This window comes from Bactrocera dorsalis, chromosome 4 (assembly GCF_023373825.1).
Source record: "Bactrocera dorsalis isolate Fly_Bdor chromosome 4, ASM2337382v1, whole genome shotgun sequence".
Taxonomy (NCBI): Eukaryota; Metazoa; Arthropoda; class Insecta; order Diptera; family Tephritidae; genus Bactrocera; species Bactrocera dorsalis.
Window position 1 is genome coordinate 26,930,492 of NC_064306.1, and position 20,572 is coordinate 26,951,063.

General features: G+C 35.8%; 1 protein-coding gene across 30 annotated transcripts in view; it reads right to left on the reverse strand.

Annotated features, from left to right (window-relative positions):
• The window catches only part of LOC105233287 (disintegrin and metalloproteinase domain-containing protein 23), a 545,110-nt gene that overhangs the window by 129,708 nt on the left and 394,830 nt on the right, over window positions 1-20,572 (reverse strand). For all 30 annotated transcript variants that reach the window (XM_049456178.1, XM_049456177.1, XM_049456175.1 and 27 more), the window contains exon 7: window positions 2,839-2,911. In XM_049456178.1, the coding sequence (XP_049312135.1) occupies window positions 2,839-2,911 (73 nt within the window). The remainder of the gene's footprint in view (window positions 1-2,838; window positions 2,912-20,572) is intronic.

Genomic DNA, 20,572 nt, shown 5'->3' on the forward strand with positions numbered 1-20,572 from the left:
GACTCAAAACCCCATTGTTGACTACTATCTACCCCATGGTAGGCGATTTCAAGAGCTCTCTTTGGCATTGCTGCTTAAATAGATAGATGATTTATTTCAGAAATCGTTGTATTTCAAGAAAAATTCGCTATCAGAACTCGAAAAGAGATTGAAGCACATGAGGTCATCAAATATCAGCTATGATTTGGGTGTTTTTGAAAATATGTTTAATGCCCTTTTCTTTGTATAGAACTTAGTTCAACCCACTTGTCCTAAGTACAGCCCTTTATAATGGAAATGGTGTTTCATCATCCAATTCATATTTCACCTCATTTTCGCAAACCAGCAATCAGATTCAGTTAAATTGTCTGCATATATCAAGAACTGAAGATAGTCAAATCACAATTCCGCTATAAATTTTTATTCAATCTGGAGGATTGCTTTATCCTTGACTTACGTGCCAATAGTAGTCAAATATATTTTCGATAAGCATGTAGCTTAGCTTTCCTCTACATAATTGGTGGAGACTGTAATTGAATTATAAATTATGGCTCGATGAAGAATGTGGCTGCCACCTTTTCCAATTAAATGAAAAGTGCTCAAACTACAAATAACACTGCTCAACAAATCTGAAGGAAAAATATGGCAACTGATGTGCTAGGAGATCTATTTATGAAGTACTTAAAGTGTTCTGATTATGAATTTGAGTTCAAAAATATTTCAGCAAGCCATAGAAAATGGCGAATGGCATAAACATTTGGCATAAAATGAATAGGCTGTTATGGACTTATAGGCCCTTTTCGATTTTACTTTTAGTTGAATCAACCCACTCTATACTACTAAGTAACCTGTGTAAATAAAATATATTTCCAATCAATATTTAGTAATTGTGAAGCTTTGCAGATAGAAGTGGATGCTTAAACTCTCCTTCTGCTCACCGGCGCCGCTAGCAATTCAAATCACTTACACGCACAAGTGTATTAATAAATATAGTAATTGTTTGGTATTTACGGCAAGTGCTCGCACGGCAATAAACAAAAATATGACACGTGCGAAATTTGATATTTATTATTAAATTTCTCTTCAGACATATGCTCTACGTGGGACGTGACCTGCTGATATTGCATGGCACTTACCTAAGGGTAGACGATGGGTGTGTTTTTGTAACTTTTATCAGAATATGAGGGCGATGAAATGTATATGCTTAGTGATATGTACATATATTTAAAGCATGTGTTCCCTGAATATGCATAAAAATGTATTTATAAATAATATGTATGGATATCAGTAGTAAAAGCAGATAGTTGCTGGTGTCGATTAAAGTCATCAGCAAACTCATGAAATTCGAATATTGCATTCGAATAGGGTAGTTATGGTAGGAAGCATGCTATTGTGAGTATCATAAACTTATCGAGATACGAGTATGTTTCTCTACTTAAATTTTATACTCTGAAGTATGCTCTTATGAATTAGAGCCACGTTCACAATAAGCTCATTCACAATAGTAATCGAAAAATAAAATTGTTATTGTCTCACAACCTAAGTCGCCAATTTTGTAAAAACCAACTCCTTACTGGCTACACTTTCATATTAAAACCTTTATAACTGTTATATAATACAGTTCGATCTTTGAATGTTGGAGATCGCATTTAAGAAAATAAAAACCTGTAAAAAAAAGCAAGTCCAAAAAAATAAGTTCAGACTGTTATATTCACCTGAAGACTACGTTCCACGTATAGAATAAATATTTGGAAAATTATAAATGCTTGAAGTTCTTAAAGAATTTATTTCCATATATTTTTAGAATTCTAACACCGCTGAAAAAATCTTCAAACATAGCGTAGAAAGCTTTTGAAATCTGAATTTTGTAACGTAGATATATAAACCTATTAGAAACCTATTCAATGTAACCATAAGGCATTTTATAAGCCGCCAACACTACACGTTCAGCTGATTTAATTTTTGGATTTCATTGAAGTTTTACTGTTAGTTAACGTCAGCTGAAAAACAAAAGATATTGGAAACTTTCAAAACAATCAAAGTGATTTTTCTAAATATCTCTCAAACTTGCCTAAGCTCCAAACGTGAAGAGATTCGGCTATGTCAGCTCAATAAAGTTTCGTGTGTAATGTACATATATACATATATATGAGCACTATGTAATGCTTGTGTTTACGTTGAGAAAGTAATTGAAATCCAAGTTTTGCAATTTGCTACTTCCGCTGTGAAATTCAATCAAAAGTCAAGTGTAAGAAAAATAATCATAACAAGCAGGCAAGACGAGCTTAGACTCCAAATAAAATGAGCCGGCGAGGAGCGTAAGAAGAGGTATGGAGAAATACAAGTATGTTACATCGAAAAATAATTGTGAAGAATGTAGCTGAGTGAACGTATGTATGTATATACCACCAACGCTCAAAGTTGTGAGTCGCGTGTCAAAAGCTCAGGCTTCAAATAGGATAGCGTTACCGTATGAAAGACGAAACTGTGCGCGTATGTGTGCACAAGAATAAACAGGTAGGTACGTCGCTGCAAATTTCGCATTTCAACCTAAATATTCACGGTAGCATAACTTTTCGCCGCCGCACAACATATTGTTCATCAATTGTTAAGTAACGAGCCACTTTTGCTTGAGTTTATTTTCGTAGAAAGATAAAAATAAAACTCGTCAAGACTTGCATTCATATTTATATCACAGGGCGTAGAAGCCTACTCCTCTCTGTGTTTATGCTACACGCTTGTGCGAATACTATTTTAGACACATAAAGCCGCTTCTCTTTTCTTAAATAAAATAATCTGTGTTCTACATTTATACATGTGTAGGTGTATATGTATATAGGTTTATAGTGAGATACTTACATGCCGATTACCATCCACCTGATAACCACTCACATGGTAATGTTTTTGTTGTATATTTGGTGATAAAAGTTGCCTGCAAATAAAAAAAATTCAAAAATCTTAGAGAAAAATATTAAAATCCAAGCAAAAGCAGAATATTTCTTAAGCAGTATATAAAGACATTTCTAGCAGATGCAAACTTAATAATAAAATGAACGGTATTATTTGCTATGTAATTTAGTATTGAATCAGTTGAAACTCAGATATTACTTTTACAATATTTCATATATGTATATCCCTTAGCAGACGATAAGCAAGTATATTAATGCCATCTAGAATGGTGTAAACTAATTATGAGTTATGAGAGAGTCCAAAAAACTAAAGTGCCTTCTCACCGGCTTTAGTAAGCTTTAGACTACTCTCAAGGATTGGTCTAACCAGAAGAAACAAAATGACTGAGTTGAAATCCAATGGTGATGCCTCTGCGGGCCTGGAGCCAAACGATGTGTTACCTGTTGGCTGTGTCAGCGATGTTGGGGTTAAGAGTGTCATCAATAAGACAAAGTCATCCAACTTCATTGGCCCGGATGCATGCTGGCGCTAAAGCACCTATTCTCAATGAGAATAAGCTTCCTTCCAAGGTCCTCAACCTGTTGCTGATCACTCTTCAAATAAACGCCCAGATAGTTCATAGCCTCAACCAAAAATCACACTGCTAGAGAATGATTCTTGTAGCCTTGGATTTGTCAAAAGTTTTATGCTGTCAACCACAAATCGCTACTTGAGAAAGTCGAAAAACGAAGTATAGAAAAGATGGACTAAGAACTACCTGAGCGGAACTACCCTTTCGAGGTAAAAACTTTAAATTGAATCCTTCGACCTTTCTCGCTTCCTCGCAGCACGGAACTAACTAACTAACTTAACGAAATATTTCAATCGATGCCCTAAAATTCAGACTGTCAATAAGCCTAAGATTTTAGGTGTGGCATTTGACAGCCTGTGCTCCTCCACCCTTCACACGACCGTTATTATTGCCTAAGTACAGAGCCGCAACAAAATTCCCAATTTGCTAGCCGGTAGCAAACAGGAAAAAAACAAAAAACGTTGTTAACAGCATACAAGGCAATCGGCCGGCCGATGCTTAGCTCCATCGCACCAATATGGCCGCCTGGATGCAGTAAAATGCAGACGAGAAAGCTGCAGACATCTGCACCCAACGAACGTCTGCACAGTGAGGCCCTCAGTTAAGGAGCATAATGAACTCCACTCCAAGCAGTTTCTGCTAGGGTGCTTTCGTAGAAATTGTCCCTGCAGTCACCTGCTTGAAGCGGAACCGTCTCCAAGGAGCACCAAGATGTCCTTCCTCCACTACGTCGACAACATAAGACAATACGTCGACCAGACTTCAGACGCAACTAACTTCACACATGCACTGGCCGCTATTCACAGTGGAGCCATAAACACCTTCACCGACTCCCTCTCAGTGAGTCAAATCACCATTTATTGCAAACAACGAGTTTGAGCTACCGCGAGAATCGAGAGTGACCTTTGCGCAGCTTCGACGAAACAGCACGTTTCCTAGGCCTACTATTGAATGGCCTCGATGACAACTTATCTGAACCTTACCATCCTAATGGGGAATAGATAACCGTTACAACAACAACAACAGTGTTCGAAAGAACGTACTCTATGCAAAATTTTATATGTACGAAAAAAACTTATCTGAACCTTACTTCTAACATACAAAAGCAGGTCTAATCTAAGCGTAAATTACTAACTTTACTACAGTTTTGCCTCTTCTTCTTAAGGTAGGGTATTGAAGACAAACCATTTTTTTGTTTGACACCATTTATCGCAATACATACAACCTTTATACAGCCTCTAAACAATTCTTTCCTTTGTTTCTTGACAAATAAATAACTTTATAATTAATTGAATGCTTCAAGATCGTTTTGTTCACTTTCAGTCGAATGAATTTTGTTAATAAATACTCAGAACAACAGCTCTCACATAAAAGTAATTTTAAGCAGGCAAAATAAATTCGCTGAATTGCTCGCAAGTGTTCTCCACTTTAATAGAATTGTCTCAAGTAAGCGTTGAGGATGTCGTGTTAGGGGTTTCGGTAATTACAGTGAATTGCTCAATAGCCCCAAAGGTATGTTTCCGACGACGACGACGACGCCGACACCGAATTTGTGCACAATTTTCGAAACAATTCAAGCGAAACCGTGCAAATGTCGCTTTTAAAAGAATTTTTCAATTCGGAGAAAATCAAAGCTACTGGCAAGCAGCACAAGCAGACGGGCTAATCAAACGTTTCGTTGATAAAAAGAAGTGGAAATAACCACACACACTCCGGAATGAGAGCGTATTGACACTTTGGTCGCTCGCAGCTGTAGGGTGGATTTTTCCAATTTTCACTTACTGTCATCAGACCTACGAGTCCGTCTGTCTGTTTGTATGTTTGTACTTATATATGCATGAGCTTTCTTCGTATTCGTCTCAGTGGGGCAATTACGACTAAAAGTCTCACAATTTGTAATAGCCAGCCAAGGAGACATACAACAATCAGCGTAAACATGTAAACGGCAATCTGTGCAGCCGCTTTCACTTGCTAACAACTCGTTTGCTCAGTTGCTAGGTCTGATTTGTGACTGAAAAGCGTTTGAAATTGAAATCTGATTTTACACAAAGTGGCTAGGGGGCCTCGAAATTACGGTTTTGGGTTGAGAAATCCAAATTGTTGCAGCTTATGTGCCATTTCGGCAGCTCAATCTTCAAGAAAAATTTGTAGGCATCAATTTAATGAGTAAGAACATTTGCAGTAAGTGCAAAATTCAAATTTTACTTGTGCAAAGGACAATGTGATAAGAAAAAAGTGGAAACAAAATGCCATCGGAAAATCTGAGTATCAAATATTTCTTTCATAACACACTCTGAAGGTTATCCATTACTCTTCAAGAGAAAACTGTTTTTAAGCCTAAACATTGCAAAATAATTGTTTACTATAGGCTATATTCCTCTTGACAACCTGTACTAAAATTTGTGGCAATGCCAAATTATTATATGTAGTGACATATCGCTCATTTGCTGCAAGACCGGCATAATTCAAAAAACGTGAATTTTGAGTTAATACTGCAGAATTGTTCGTTATATCATACTTCATGTTGAGTGAAAAAATTCATATGAATACCTCTTATGTGCTCCGCTTGAGAAGAGGTGTAAGGTTGGAGTCACCGTGTAAGGTTGTAGTAAGTTGAAAACTTTAAACGCGTTTTCTGGAGAATCGGTTTTTTTTGAACTTATGCCGGTCTTGCAGCAAATGAGCGATATGTATATTTTAGAAAGACACTTGAACGATAGCTCGACGATATCTGGTCGGAATAATCATGGCCTTTTACTTTAGAATGCGACGATGAAATGGAACAGATTTATAATTGCATCAAATAACCATTAAAGTCAACAAAGCAAACATTTCATACTATTTGCACTTTGCAGGAATCAAGGCCTTAAGGTGCAAAACTTCAACTAGAGATTCGGAATGCAAACAATTTTATATATATAATTCATACACTGATCGTCGTATTTGACATGAGGTTTGTTAGCGAACATAATGAAAGTACATATGTACTCGTAGTATATGGAAAATTGCGAAATTCGTGGACCAATTTCATATATTTTCATATCCTATATTGTAGGTTCAGTTAATTTTGACGAAAATTATCATATTATTGACGAAGATCTCATATTAGGTATACAGAAGATAGTGTTGACCTATTTTAATCTATTTTTTGGCAATGCTATATGTATATAAAAGGATACAGGCTTATCAAATGCTCCCATGTTTTCATCAAGGCTCCTCACGTGGAACACCAATCATATGGAGTAAAGTCAACCGGAAGTTCGAAAATCTTAGTATTAGGAATATGGGGGCTCAGGGAAGTATTCACCCGATTCAACCCATTTTTTATACACAAATATATTATTATCAGGGAAGGATTCTCTCTGAATTTCAATTATATATTCCACACATTGACCTATAGATACTGGAGTCCACATATTCGGTACCTAGCGGTTCGAACAGTTTTGGTTGGATTTGGACACTTGTTGGTCATAAGGTGGCATACTTTAGGGGAATTATGAATGCAAAGTTTTATCCCGTTACATTAAATGCTTTCTGATTTGTGTACTGGAAAGTGAAAAAAAATAAATGATATATAAATTTTGTTAAATAGGAAGTAGGCGTGGTTGTAGTCGGAGTTCGCCTATTTTCACACTGTGACATAGAAATATAAGAGGAACATTGTGCATTACATTTAGGCGATTTTCCGTCAGTCGGTTCCGAGAAATATGATGTCACCAAAAAGTGGGCGGTGACACTCCCATCGTGCAATTTTCACACCGGTTAGAATATAGATCTCTGCCGTATTTAGTTATTGTTTTATTGCGCTTTTAGCAGTTTTCAATAATACCCTTACATGGGGAGTGAGCGGGTTTTCTTCCGACTTCACCCATTTTCACAATGCCGATAGGGGTTCTCATATGAATTTTTCTAGGCAAATTTGACTTTGTAGCGTTAATGGATATGTATACATATTAAACCTAATAAAGGGCGTGGCTGCCCCCACTTTTTAAAAATTTTCAGCTCGCCGGTGCCGCGGGTGTAGTCTCCACGATAGTGTGCCACCATTCTACTAAAGGCAACCCGGTAGTAAAGGGACTATCTCTGCCCTTCAGGTCAGTGTTGAGGCGAATCTGTATCAATTGGTTCAATGTCGTTCTGCATAGTGGGGTCTCTCACCAATAACAATGTGGTTTTCCTGATAGATTTGATGCAAAATCATCGTCTCAGATGAAGTCCGTTTCTTGCATAACGGTTTCGTCAAGAAACAAAAATGTCGCTATTTTGATAAGTCAAATACTCGTCTTGTTCGGGAAATGCAATTGCATCTCCAAAAGTTGTGGTATGGCGGCATCATCGGGCTCCATTTCTTTGAAAATCTTCTTGAATTATCATTGCCATGATGTTGGCCAACTTTTTTCTATTTCCTCATATTTCACGTCGACACATGCATATAGTCAAAGATCAAGCAAGTTAACGCCGCTACATTATTTTCTCTGATGATATGTTAAATTAAAGGCTGCGTCAATCAACCAGCAACGCTCGAGGAACTCGAAGACAACATTAGCCCAGCATTAATTAATTCATGCTTTGAAATAGTTTTTGATTTCTTACTTAAATTTTATGTTATTCAATATTTGATCACTTTTAAGTTTTAATGTTATGACCAAAAAAAAAGTTTAGATTATTTAATTCCGATTTTTTTTTGTGAAAAATGTGCAGCCATGACGACAACCGATCTCAGTAAAAGTCAGAGTAAATAACTTTATTCATTACTTTTATACATATTTATTTGTATATCTAAGTAGTGATTAACTTTGACTAATGAAGAAGACTATAATAACTGTATTTACGTACTTGTAGAAAAGGAATGCAGATAATTGCTAGCCACAATCACAGCCACAAGGATTTAATATCAATTGCAAATAGCGATATAATGTAAAAAATTTCACCTACACATATGTATATTTATACTTAGTAAATATGAGCTCATAAAGCAAATAATTTAAGAAACAAGTTATATTGTATTTACAAATATATATAATATAACAAATCTTCAATACATTGGTTGAAGTGCAATGCTGACAGATATGTATTCATGTATGTACCATAGCACGTTATGAAATACACTTCTTTGAAGCTCTGGAAAAGATAAACAAAACGTTTACAAAAATGAGCTAAATATGACAAAGTCAATATGTAATTTAACGGTTGAAGAAATATTTTTCATTTGAACTCTCCGCTTAACATATTTAAACTTGTACTTACTTAGTATATGTATGTGTGCTAAAACACAACTAATAAGCTATTAATCTATGCAAATCAATTAAATTATTACATTTTCCATTTTGCGTACTATTTTAAGGATTTTGTGGCTCAAGAGTCTATTTTCACACAAAACAAATAAAAAATAATTTCATAAAATATTCTCACAAATTAAGATTAAGTACTCAAAGTTTTAGTTAGATATTTGTACAATATTGTATAAGCATGTACAAATATAATATTGTATTAGCAGTATATAGTTGTTTGTATTTCCCTTAAGCTGTATAGCGATTCAAGTTGTTTTTGTAATTACATTTTATTTTAATCTAAAAGCCTGCGGAATTATATAATTACTCAATTCCATTACTCTTTAGTTGGAAATTAAAAAGACATTAATTCACGAACTTTTATTATGAAATATAATTTTGTAAAATTTAGTTCATGTAATCGTATAAACAAAGTTCAATTCGGATTTATATTTTCCTTTTCATCATCAATAATTTATAGGATTGACTCAGTTTGCAAATTATAATCTTTCATTGAAATATTAATGTGTGTTTGACTCCATATAAGCCTTTTTGAGAAATTAGAAATACTCATTTCAAAAATTTTGGTCTTCTCAATATGTATTTCGGATATGAACCAATTTGGGCTATTGCCGGGTTTTGGCCCTTTGGTATCGGCTTTAAATTTCAGGTAAACTCTCTACCGAACACTGTCTTGAAAAGTTACTGAGCAAACAATAAATGATTCATATAGAGAAAAGTGTTGATGTTTTACCTTTGTATTCTAAAATTTTGATGGTTTGATAGTACGATGTAGGTTTAGGGTGGCCCATATTATATAGGCGAAAAACTAAGTCGGGTTTACAGATCGGCGCACCCCCCCAAATGTTGTGCTATCGCCAAAACAAATATTCAGATAAAGGTTTCAATTTAATATTTCGCAACGGGAAGAGGGTGGCTCAATTACATATAAACAATTAAGGAAAAAATGAAAAAATCCGCAATTTTGGGTAATTTTTTTTTTAATAAGTAACAACTACGTGGAAGTAATAAATTCATTTATTTTATATATTAATTTTAATAAAATAACGCAATCTTATATAATAATAAAGAGGGATGTAAAAAAAATGGCGTATTTCTTTGAAGTTGCCGACCCAAGCTGTTTAACAACTGCTCTCTTCTCTTTGTCGTTTTTTTGTCGGAACCCACTTTCTATTAGCTTTCTACCACTTGTAGGAAGCACTGCTTCTCTTCTTCATCATTGTTGTTAGAAGCTTATTGAAGTCTTCAAGAACAGGTTTGAACTCCACGCTCAGCAATATCATTAACAACTTTCATGTTTCTTAAGCGATTTGTTTCCACTCCAATGTAATGCTTGATTGGATGTTCCATCTCATTTGGATCCTGTGTATTTAAAAAACGTTGAATTTATCTTTAAAAACTTTTCGAACAACACTGCCAAAGTCTTTGAATTGGCAAAATCTGCCAATTCGGCTTGGTCACTTAAAAGTGACGAATCAACTCTTAACTTTTCGGTCAGTAGCTTCACGACCTTATCTTTTTGACAATTTCAGCCTTTGCATTATATCTTACTTTACTCTGAGAACAAACTCAACCCAACTAATTCCATCCGAGAGGTACCAAAGATGTGAATTTTATAGCATTTTTAACCACTTCACTTATTTGTGGATCAATAGCTTCATAAGTGGTCATGTCCTTTCCGGAGACTAAAAAAAAGAAAAAAAAGAACGAAAGGAAGGTCTGACCAAGGAACATTTGCAGCCATCGTAGCCTCAACCAATATTTCACATATAAAAGCATTCCAAATTTCACAACAAGCGTTCGTAAGCTGTTGAGTTTTTCCCTTTGTGTGGGTTTCAAAAACATCCGCCCCTCACCGAAACAAAGAAAGATTTTGATGGCGTATAGGAGTTTTGCCATCCAGCGAGCACGGTGTAAGGCACCCGGAGCATCCTCCAATGAACGTTATCTGAGAGCATGGCCCAGGCCTAGTAGTGATAGCTCTATTAACATCCATGTGATCGTCTCTGGATTGGGCTTCAGTCATTAAGGATATCTAATAAAAGAAATTTACTGCATTAAACATTTTAAATTGTCATTACCAGTAGCTTTTTTCCAATGGTTTTAGAAGTTATTTTAAGTGAATTGATGGGCCATCGGCTGCATAAAACCTTTTAACAAGGGAATATTCATGAGAAACTGGATGGTCCAAAACAAAGAAGTAAATACCATTACTGAGAAACAATCTCTAAAAATATGATTGGCCTGCATGCTAGCCTTAAATAGATCTTTGCCAGTTGTTTTATGTTCCGAGCAAAACACAAGCTCCATTTTTCAACCCTATATTGGACGGCTGTAGTGTCACAACCACATGCCAACTATAATTTTGTCCCAAGGCCATTCTTGTTAGTATGTCATATACTGCCATTTAGCCGAGTTATGGCCAGTGCCACTTACAAAAAGTAATTGGTACTCCCACGCAATTTTTTCCCTTACCGTCTGCAGAGCTAATCGTCGTGACTGGCACCCGATCTACTTTTTTTTCATTGCTCAAAATATCGGGAAGAAATCTTCTACCATCCCAATGAACTATAACTGGATCATTCAAAGAAAACAGATTGCCTTTATTTCCTCAAATATAGATTTTCGCCCTTGGTTTTCTTTGGCGTTGAATAGTGCTGCGTGATAATGGCCAACGAAGCTAGGGTCTTGGCCCAGTTCTGCTGCGATTGGGACCATCCAAACCTGAAGGCTTCTCTATCAGACACTTTATTGGCGGTCTAAAGAGCTTTATCACCTGCTTATGAAAACAAGTTTTGCTTAGCATCCTTCACAGTTTGTCACTGCTCGGCTCATTAGCATAGATGGTCAGATGATCTGGGTACCGGGAGCTCTTCTTTACAAAAGTTGAAACTGGATATTCTTCATCGTCAGAGGAACAGGAAGTGTCACTAGAGAGTCCAATTTTCGAAATAAGGCCTCATACATTAAAGATGTTCCCTGTGGAGGTACTAGGTGTTGTTTCTAAGAGCTGGGCTTTTCGTTCTTCTACTCTTCATCTGCGGGGGTTAAATCGCTTTAAAGTTTTTTCCTGCTTTTTTGGCTAAGCTTTTGTCAACTTTAGTCATAGCGCATGTTTCGCTGGGTCTCGCTGATCTGCTAGAAATTTACGGTCTGTCCTTCAATCTTTATCAAATTTGAAGCATTTTGCATGAGCTATCTTAAATAAAGAAGTCAAGCTCCAGATGTAAATTTCATCTCCCACGAGCTTTTTGAATGTTTTGAATTACGAGATTTATTTTTTTTTTAGCAACAAACCCTCTTTAAATGGAGTTTCTCAATCTTATCAATCGCAGTGTTTTAATTATCGTTGTTGGTATGAGAGAAATGTTTAAAACAGGTATCACTTTGGCTACTATTATATGATAATTATTTCGCAATAATATTAAGTTTTTGTCAAATCCTAGATCTATATTGAATGATATTTTTCAGCATCTGTTTTAGATACTTGAAACACCTGCAACAAAGAACAAAAATCATTATTAAAATATTGGATTTTTTATTTTTTTTTCGACTTTTTGTTATCAAATCGTGAAAAACTTATGGGTTCTTGAGCACCATTTTCCCAATCGATCACAAATCTGAAAAAAATTCAAGGGAGATTGAACCCCATTCTAAAAAAATGGAGGGGTGCCCAGGGTAAATTGTTGAAGTTAGTTTTTTTGTGTCCACCCCTAAATGTAGGAGTATAGCATCTATGCTTTAATTAATAAAACTATAGAAATCGTGTACATGTGTACTAGGATGAATCAAAAAAAAAAAATTTTTTGTTTTTCGTTTCGTTTGGTACTCGGAAAAATAGGTTCCTAGACCACCTCTAAGAAAAGCCTCTCCAAGCATTAGTTTCTTAATTGTAACGGTAAGGTCCTCCTACATTAACAGTTTTTCTATTTTTTCTTATTATTCAGATAGAAAAATATTATATCTCGCTTCCAACTAACTTGAAAAAATAACTTGTTTCCTTAGATTTTTGTCAGAGAAATGTGAATGCCTCTACAAAAAAGTCTCATATAATTTTTTCGTTAAACCCAACCGTTTAAAAGATATTAACAGTTTAAAGTTTGATTATTTTTTGGAGATAAATTGTTTGTAACTAATGAAAAAAACCTCATTATGAATGACGAAACTACATAGTTTCGTAGGAAAATTTACTACTCTATAAAAATGGTCTGACTACGAATTTTTCGATTAAGTTTAAGGATCACAAAAAATATTTTTTTTTTCGTTTGGTACTCTGTGAAAAATAGGTTTCCTAGACACCTCTAAGAAAGCTACCCCTAAAACCTGACCTCAACATCTCTGTATTGTTGGTAATATACCACAGATTTGATGTAGGCCTCCACAGAACATCAGTCTAACGCCGTCGAAATGGCACGGCACCCAAGGCGGCCCATAGAACGTGTGGAACCATTCGCTGTATTGGCCGTCCCTGTTGGAACCACATATCGTCGAATTCATATCGTCCAATTTAGGCCAAAAAATATTTCAGTTTATCAATTGAACGGCAAGCGATTCCCATTCACAGTAACGTGCCGATTTTTATCATCACGGAAGAAGGACGGCCCAAGGTCGCCGCCTGGCCATAAACCGTACCAAACCGTATCTTTTTCGGGATGCAGTGGTGACTCATGGCGTACGTGTGGATTGCTGTCTGACCAATAATGGCCAATTTCTATGGCGAAATGGCAAACCTTACTGAAAGAAATGTCAAAAGAGCGGGGAAAATATGGTGTCGCTTACTGTTCGCATCGGTCGGTATTGCTAAAGAAATGTATTACAGCTTCTTTACAGCCGAAGTTACTTTTTTATTATTTTATATACGAACCAATTTTTTTAATTTTTTGTGATAACCCTTTATTTTTTAATAATTTAAAGTTGTTAAGCTTTTTTAAATTATCGAAATATTAAGTTATAACATGAATTTTAACAACACTCTTCAAATAATTTTACATTTCGTAAGCCCTTACAATGTAGCAATCAAAACTAACAAGGTCCTCACCCAAATATTAATTAACCAGACTACATTTCGATAACAATTTAAATGTTATTAGCTCTCCAAATATAAACTTATGCCTTCAGCTCGAAATTCAATGGAAAAACACATGTTTTTATTTCGACACGCAAGCCAATTAAATTCATTTAGCAGCATCCAACACTTTTGACCTTATTCCCGGAAAGGACAGGCGCACATTCAATGCATTGTTGACAGAGTAATAATTGAATGGGTGGCGTTCCCCTCCACTCTCCTTGTCGTTTAGTCATGAACGCTGGAGAGTTGGCTTTCAACTCGCTGTTCATTCACACGTACTTAAGCACATGAGCGGTACATGTTTGTGTATGCGTATGTATACTATATGTGAAAGGCTTGGCCACACTTGCACTCCAACAAATTCCAATTGCAGAAATACACAAGAGCAGGTCCTTTTTGGCCTTTCGAGCTGAAAGTGCCAAGCAGGCGACCGGAGGAACGTACGAGTGTACGAGCATGATGAGACCTTCGTCCCCAAAGGTCTTAAGACATTTTTAATTAACCAAGAAGGCATGTGAAAACAATGCTTTCTCTTAAGATTGCTCGTCTGACAGTATGCTCGGCCATCCATGAGTGTATTTGTATGTGTATGAGCGTGTTGGCAGCAACTATTACTTCTTGTGAGGAATCTAAGCTTCGCCTTAGTTCTATTTTCGGCAGTTTATCCATGCAAACAATTCAAGTTGAATCCATATTCTTAGACCAACATATTTGCATTGGTTGTTTGTGTTGTTTTATGATTATGTTTCAAGAAAATTGTTAGCCTACATTTCGGGGAGGTAGCTGTTAATTTCCTGCTTAAGCACACATACCAGGCAGCATGTGTTGAAGCCCCCCTTCCACATGTGTGTGCATACATATTCAATATTTGCACAAAGGAATATGCTTAAGCATATAGCTGAAATGCTTAAATGTACGAAATTTATTTATAAATGAGTATACATATGTGTATAAGTATGTGGGAGGCTGTTGCAGGCACACATGTATGTAAACATATTTAATGTGAGGTAATAGTAGGAGTATCTGGTAGTGACTTATGGCAGAGCATAGGAGTGAGCAAATACTTAGCTCACAATCCGTACACACCCATACCCACATACATTCTGCTTACAAAAATAAATGCTTATAAACTAATATGGCCACTTATGTGCTTATGCGCTGGTCACGTATATGCAAGTGAGCTTGGAAAAACAACAGCAACATTCACTAAATTATTCAATAATCAACATTGCAGACAAGTGTTCGAAACACACAATTGAAGAGCTTCGTTATTTTAGGGTACAAGTGCATATGCTCATACTCATTTTTTTTTATGGTTGGGCAACTAAGAACCCTTTTCATTGAGTCAATTTTGTTGTTCTATAAAACTAAATAATTCCATCATTCAAATTGAGTTCTAATAGGAGGAATTTCTCTGAAGTCTGTCAAATATTCTGGAATTTTTTTTTTTTGAGATAATTATGGAAACTAAATTATATTCGTTAAAATTTACTGAGTATTTCTAAAATTAGCCAAAAGTGCTCTAGAAACATGGATAAGCTCATCAGATCTCTCCACGGCAAAAGCAAGACACGAGTGTTTTCGAAACATTGTGGCTGATTTCTGCGTTTGTAATCAGCTCTGACAGCAATTATCGCAACTCTCTTCCGGTCATTTGCGTCAGATGAACGCTCGATTTAAAAGGTTAGAGGAAGGTTATGATTACACTTAACTTAAAAATCTGGTTGGTCATTATCCTCTTTTGATGACGAACTTGTAAGATAGAATTTCGTTTATTCACGTTAATTATTATACAGTTTGTATATACATCTTTGTTGTATGTATGTTTGACGCAGGTTTTCTACGCATTTATTGTGTCATTGATTCAGAAAACTGGGGAGCTTAGAAGTCTTAAATATTTAATATGTTCATTAATACTTCCAAACAACCTCCTTTTAATTAGGGAGAAAGTTTAAATATTGAATAGTAGACTAATAGTTTTTATATATCTTACTTATATATGAAGAAATACATGTATATAGTTTCGCTTAAGATTCCATATAGATTTCAGAATTATCTAATGATATGTGTGTCCTTAATTATAATTTTTATTTGTTGTAAAGACCACTGTAATTTGCAGCTGACATACCAACTGAACTATCGGGATCAAGTGCTTGCATGGAACTTGCACTGACGTATTGTACGACTTTGCGGAATTTAAGTCGATATCTTAAATTAAAAGCCTACAAAATACAGCATGTGCAAAGACTGAAGCCGCCCGACTTTTCCATCGCTTTATCTCTATGGGGTTATTTAAAAACCCAAGATGTCCGACGTTTTTGAGCCAAATTTTATTCAGCGGTGAGGCCCATTTCTGGCCCAATGGGTATGGAAACAAGCAAAATTGCCGCATTTTAGACGAAGAAAACCCTGAAACAATTCAGAAGCTGCCATTTATTCCGGTGGAATCATTGGTCCACATTACTTCAAAAAGTGCAGCCATTAGCGTGCCATGATGACCAACTATTTGATATCTGAAATTCACATTTGGTTTCAACAAGACGGCGCCTCATGGCATAAATAATGGATTTATTGAGAGGACACTTCGGTGAGCAGATAATTTCACGTTTTGGACCGGTTTGGCCACCAAGATTGTGTGATATCAAAGCGTTAGACTTTTATCTGTGGGAATATGTAAAGTCTAAAGTCTGTGCGACCATTTCTGCTTCAATTCAGGTCTTGGAGCAAAACATCACGCTTGTCAACAGTCGAAATGCTCGAACGAGTCATCGAAAACTGAACTGAACTGATGGACTACATGAGACGTGGCCACCATTCGAAAAGGATAATTTTAAAAAAATAATTGCTAAAAATGTTTTTTCGAAATTTCAAAACACGCGTAGGAGCTAGCTTATGACAAAAAAGAAGAATGGAAGAGGGGAATACTCTATACTCTTACCACAAATGGATTATGATTGTCGTTTTTCTAACAAACATTTTGCAGAATATGTCAGTCAGTTTATGAGTTATATATATAAAAGAAAAATAATAGAAAACAAATGTCATATTTTATTTTATTTATATTATTATATTTATTCATATTTCATATTTTAATGGTGATTCGACTTAGCGAAGTTCAACTATATATATTATTGTTTAGATTCCAATCCTCTGTTTGACGGTTTACACTTTAAAATATTTCCTTGGCTTTGATTCTTGCAAGTTGGAAGAGTATAAATAAAATGTGCAGTTGCACTCGAACCTAGCGCTTCCTTACTTGTGCATTATATTATTCTAAAATTTAAAACTTATGAAGAAATGCCAGAAGTATATCCAGAGCAAGAGAAAAGAATGATAGTTGGTGGAAAGAAAATCTAACTAATAGAGAAGATAATAGATATTTGATTTAGCTATTCTTTTCAAATTCGCTATAAATTTGGTTGTAGTAATCCGGCGCTTCTGTCGTTGTCAACTCATACATATGTATTTAACTCCTGGTCAATTGTAATCCACGGCACACCTTTTGATATTGTTCTTGATAAAAATGTCCGCTATTGTTTCTGTCAGAAACTAAACTGCTGAGAAAACACATTAACACAGAGTATTTCATCAACCTGGCATAAAATAAAACCACTATTCTTACATTTTCCGAAAAAAAATATTTAATCAGTAATTAAAAAATAATTTAAATTTTAAAAAGTTAAGTTTCGAATAAAAATAGTCTATAAAATTTTACGAAATTTTTTATGTAAGTTTTTAGAGAAGAAAATATGTTCTATTGATTAGGAAAAAATATCCAACACAGACACAGCCATTACAAATATTTAGAACGCCGCTAATATTGCGTCATTGGAATAAGCTACGAATCTTAAGGATATTTGTTACTTTAAATGCAATAATAAAAGGCAATATTTTAGCTATGCGCCCTAAGCCGGTATCCTACAACAAAAACAGTGAGTTCTAGTTCCATTATTACAGATATAACAGCTTACCTATCCGACCTATCCATAAATCAACACAGAAGAAGACTAGAAGTAAAAGTACGATGGCCTTAAAAGCTGACTAAGTTTTTATACATTTCATAAAATTAGACATAGAAATGGATTTTGCGAAAATAAATAAATACTTTAAAATTAAAACTGAAAATAAAATCAATTAATAGATTTTTAACAAGCGAACTGGGGTCATATTTACCAATAATTAAAACTAAAGCCGAGGCTAATCGCGCGTGAAAGCTCCACCAGCAATCAAGTAAATTTTATTGCGCTTTTCGATGACAGTAAAACTACAAAGCGCTCAATTTGTGCCGCAAATTTTCAATATTTCGGCAAATTAAGTTAACCGTAAATGCGATGCTAAAATTTAACAACTCAATTAAAAGTATTAAAAACGCAATAGTCAGTCAACCAACTGGGCGTAGGAAGGCGTGGTGTTTCGCTAATAAACAACCGTAAGCAAATAAACGTACATAAGCACAGTGCTGCTGAGAGGGTGCGTGTGTATGTATGTAAGCACACTATTAACCCGGTAATGGGCGCGCAGCTCATTTTTCGTGCTCATTTAAATTTTAACCCCAGCGACCTGATAATAAAAATATCAAAAAAAATAAAAATAAATTGTAAGTGACCCCGTAATTTAGTGCCGCCGCACACCGGTCCGCAACAACCGTCGGCATTTTATGATTGTAATTTATCAAATGCGTGCCGGCAGTGCGGAGGGGAGGGAGCGGAGTATGGAAAGCGCAAGACATTTTGTACTTGAAAAGTTAAGGAATTTGCGAAAGCAGGCGAAACAGACGAAGCGAGCCTATCTAATTTATTTGCGTTAGCAGAATTACGACGTTTCTTAGTTCTCTTATGAAATGCGTGTGGAAGCGTGCGGAGTCGAAGTTAGAATTGTGCGCGTTCATGTATTTTAATATGTATATACTTTGACCTCAAATGTTGTTGTTTAAAATTTATTTTATATTCTTTATTATTTTTGGCAGTGACTAAGCACAACGTAGACTCAGCACGTGGCAAAAAAACGGAAAATATTTCAAAATTTTATTGTCATTTCCTGCCTGGGTTGGAGTTTCCACTGCGGTTGGCCGAGAATAATGAAGAAAAGAATTAATAAAATTTGTAGGTTAGGTTGAATAATTCACGTTGATTTTGTTGTCCCTTTTTATTGCCTTTGCGCTAAAATTTTATGTTCGCGCATAAATAAAATTAAATATTCTTCCCTCTTGGCGCCCACATGGCAACTGTTGACTTCTTCAACTTCAACCTTTAATGTTTTACTTCATTTATGCAAAATAAAAAAATGGTTTCTTCGTCATCTTATTCAACCGTTATTTTTGACACAAATACCAAAAAACGTATGCTATGTGCAGAATATTCGTAACCAAGGAATACCCTGTGGGAAATTTTTTTGATCCCTTAGAACTCAATTAAAACTCTTTGCGTAAAGGATACGAAGTAGTATTATGGAAACTTCTGCAGACAATAAAAACAAAGGAAAATATTGAAACCTCATTTAGGTGATTGTTTCGTAGGGAACATTCCTGTCTAGAAATGAATAAAAAAGTTATTTATTCATAAATTTTTTACATTACTCGAACATATTCAAAATGGAATAATGAATGAATTTTATAAATGAAATATTAAACGATTTTTCTGGCTCCACTATAATCTTTAACTACAAACACGAATGTCGGGACAGACAAAAAAAGAGATATGTCGAAATCCTCAAAAATTCTACGAAAAATGCGGCGACTAACAGAAGGTTTCAAGACCTGAGTGACTGATGCCCAGAGCACACAAAAGTTATGGATGGAGCACTTCTCGAGCCTGCTGAATTGCAGTGAGAGCAGAACACCAGGAAACGGCGAACCCGATTTTGATTCGAAGTTCAAAAGGAATTGGATGCCAGCCGACGGATTGCCGGCCGAGCACACAACACAGTGGCGAAGAACTGATAAAGAGCATGCATCAACTTCTTTGTAGAATAAGGTCGGACGAAAGCATGCTCAACAATTGGAATTTTAGTGTGCTCTGGCCCGTCCACAAAAATCGAAATCCCATAATCTGCGCCAACTACGGTGGGATAAGTCTCCTAAGCATCGCATATAAGGTTCTATCGAGCGTATTGTGTGAAAGATTAATGCCCACCCTCAACAAACTAATTTCACCTTATCAGTGTGGCTGTAGGCCTGAAAAATCAGTAACTGACCAATTATTCACTAAGCGCCAAAACTTGGAAAAGATCCTTAAAAAGACGATCGACGCATATTACTCTTTGCGGAACGAAAATGTGCTTCTTTAATGTCGTTTTGTCTGAACTTGTTGTTCCGCAAAAGTAATATGGTTGTATAAACTGACGCCGAGCAATACCAAAAGCCCCGTCAGGATCGGGAAGGACCTCTCCGAGCCGTTCGATACCAAACGAGGTTTCAGACAAGGCGACTCCCTATCATGCGACTTCTTCAACCTGCTGCTGGAAAAAATAACTTCAGCTCCGAAAGTATTCGACACAGCACCCGCCGGGGTACTCCGTTGTGAAGACGAAGTGGAGAAGGACCCGGCTATACTTGGAATATTCAATTGGCGCCAAACATCGAAAAGAAAGAACGACTGGCGCGCTGTCTACATCAAAAAAGAAGAAGAGGAATCCGAGTGACTAGTATGAATTTTTCCAACAGGGTAGCTTCGCTACGAAGCTGTGCAGCCCTTGACATGTTAATGAAACCTTTTAAGCTTAAAGATAATATTACAAGCGTTATTAAATTGTTAA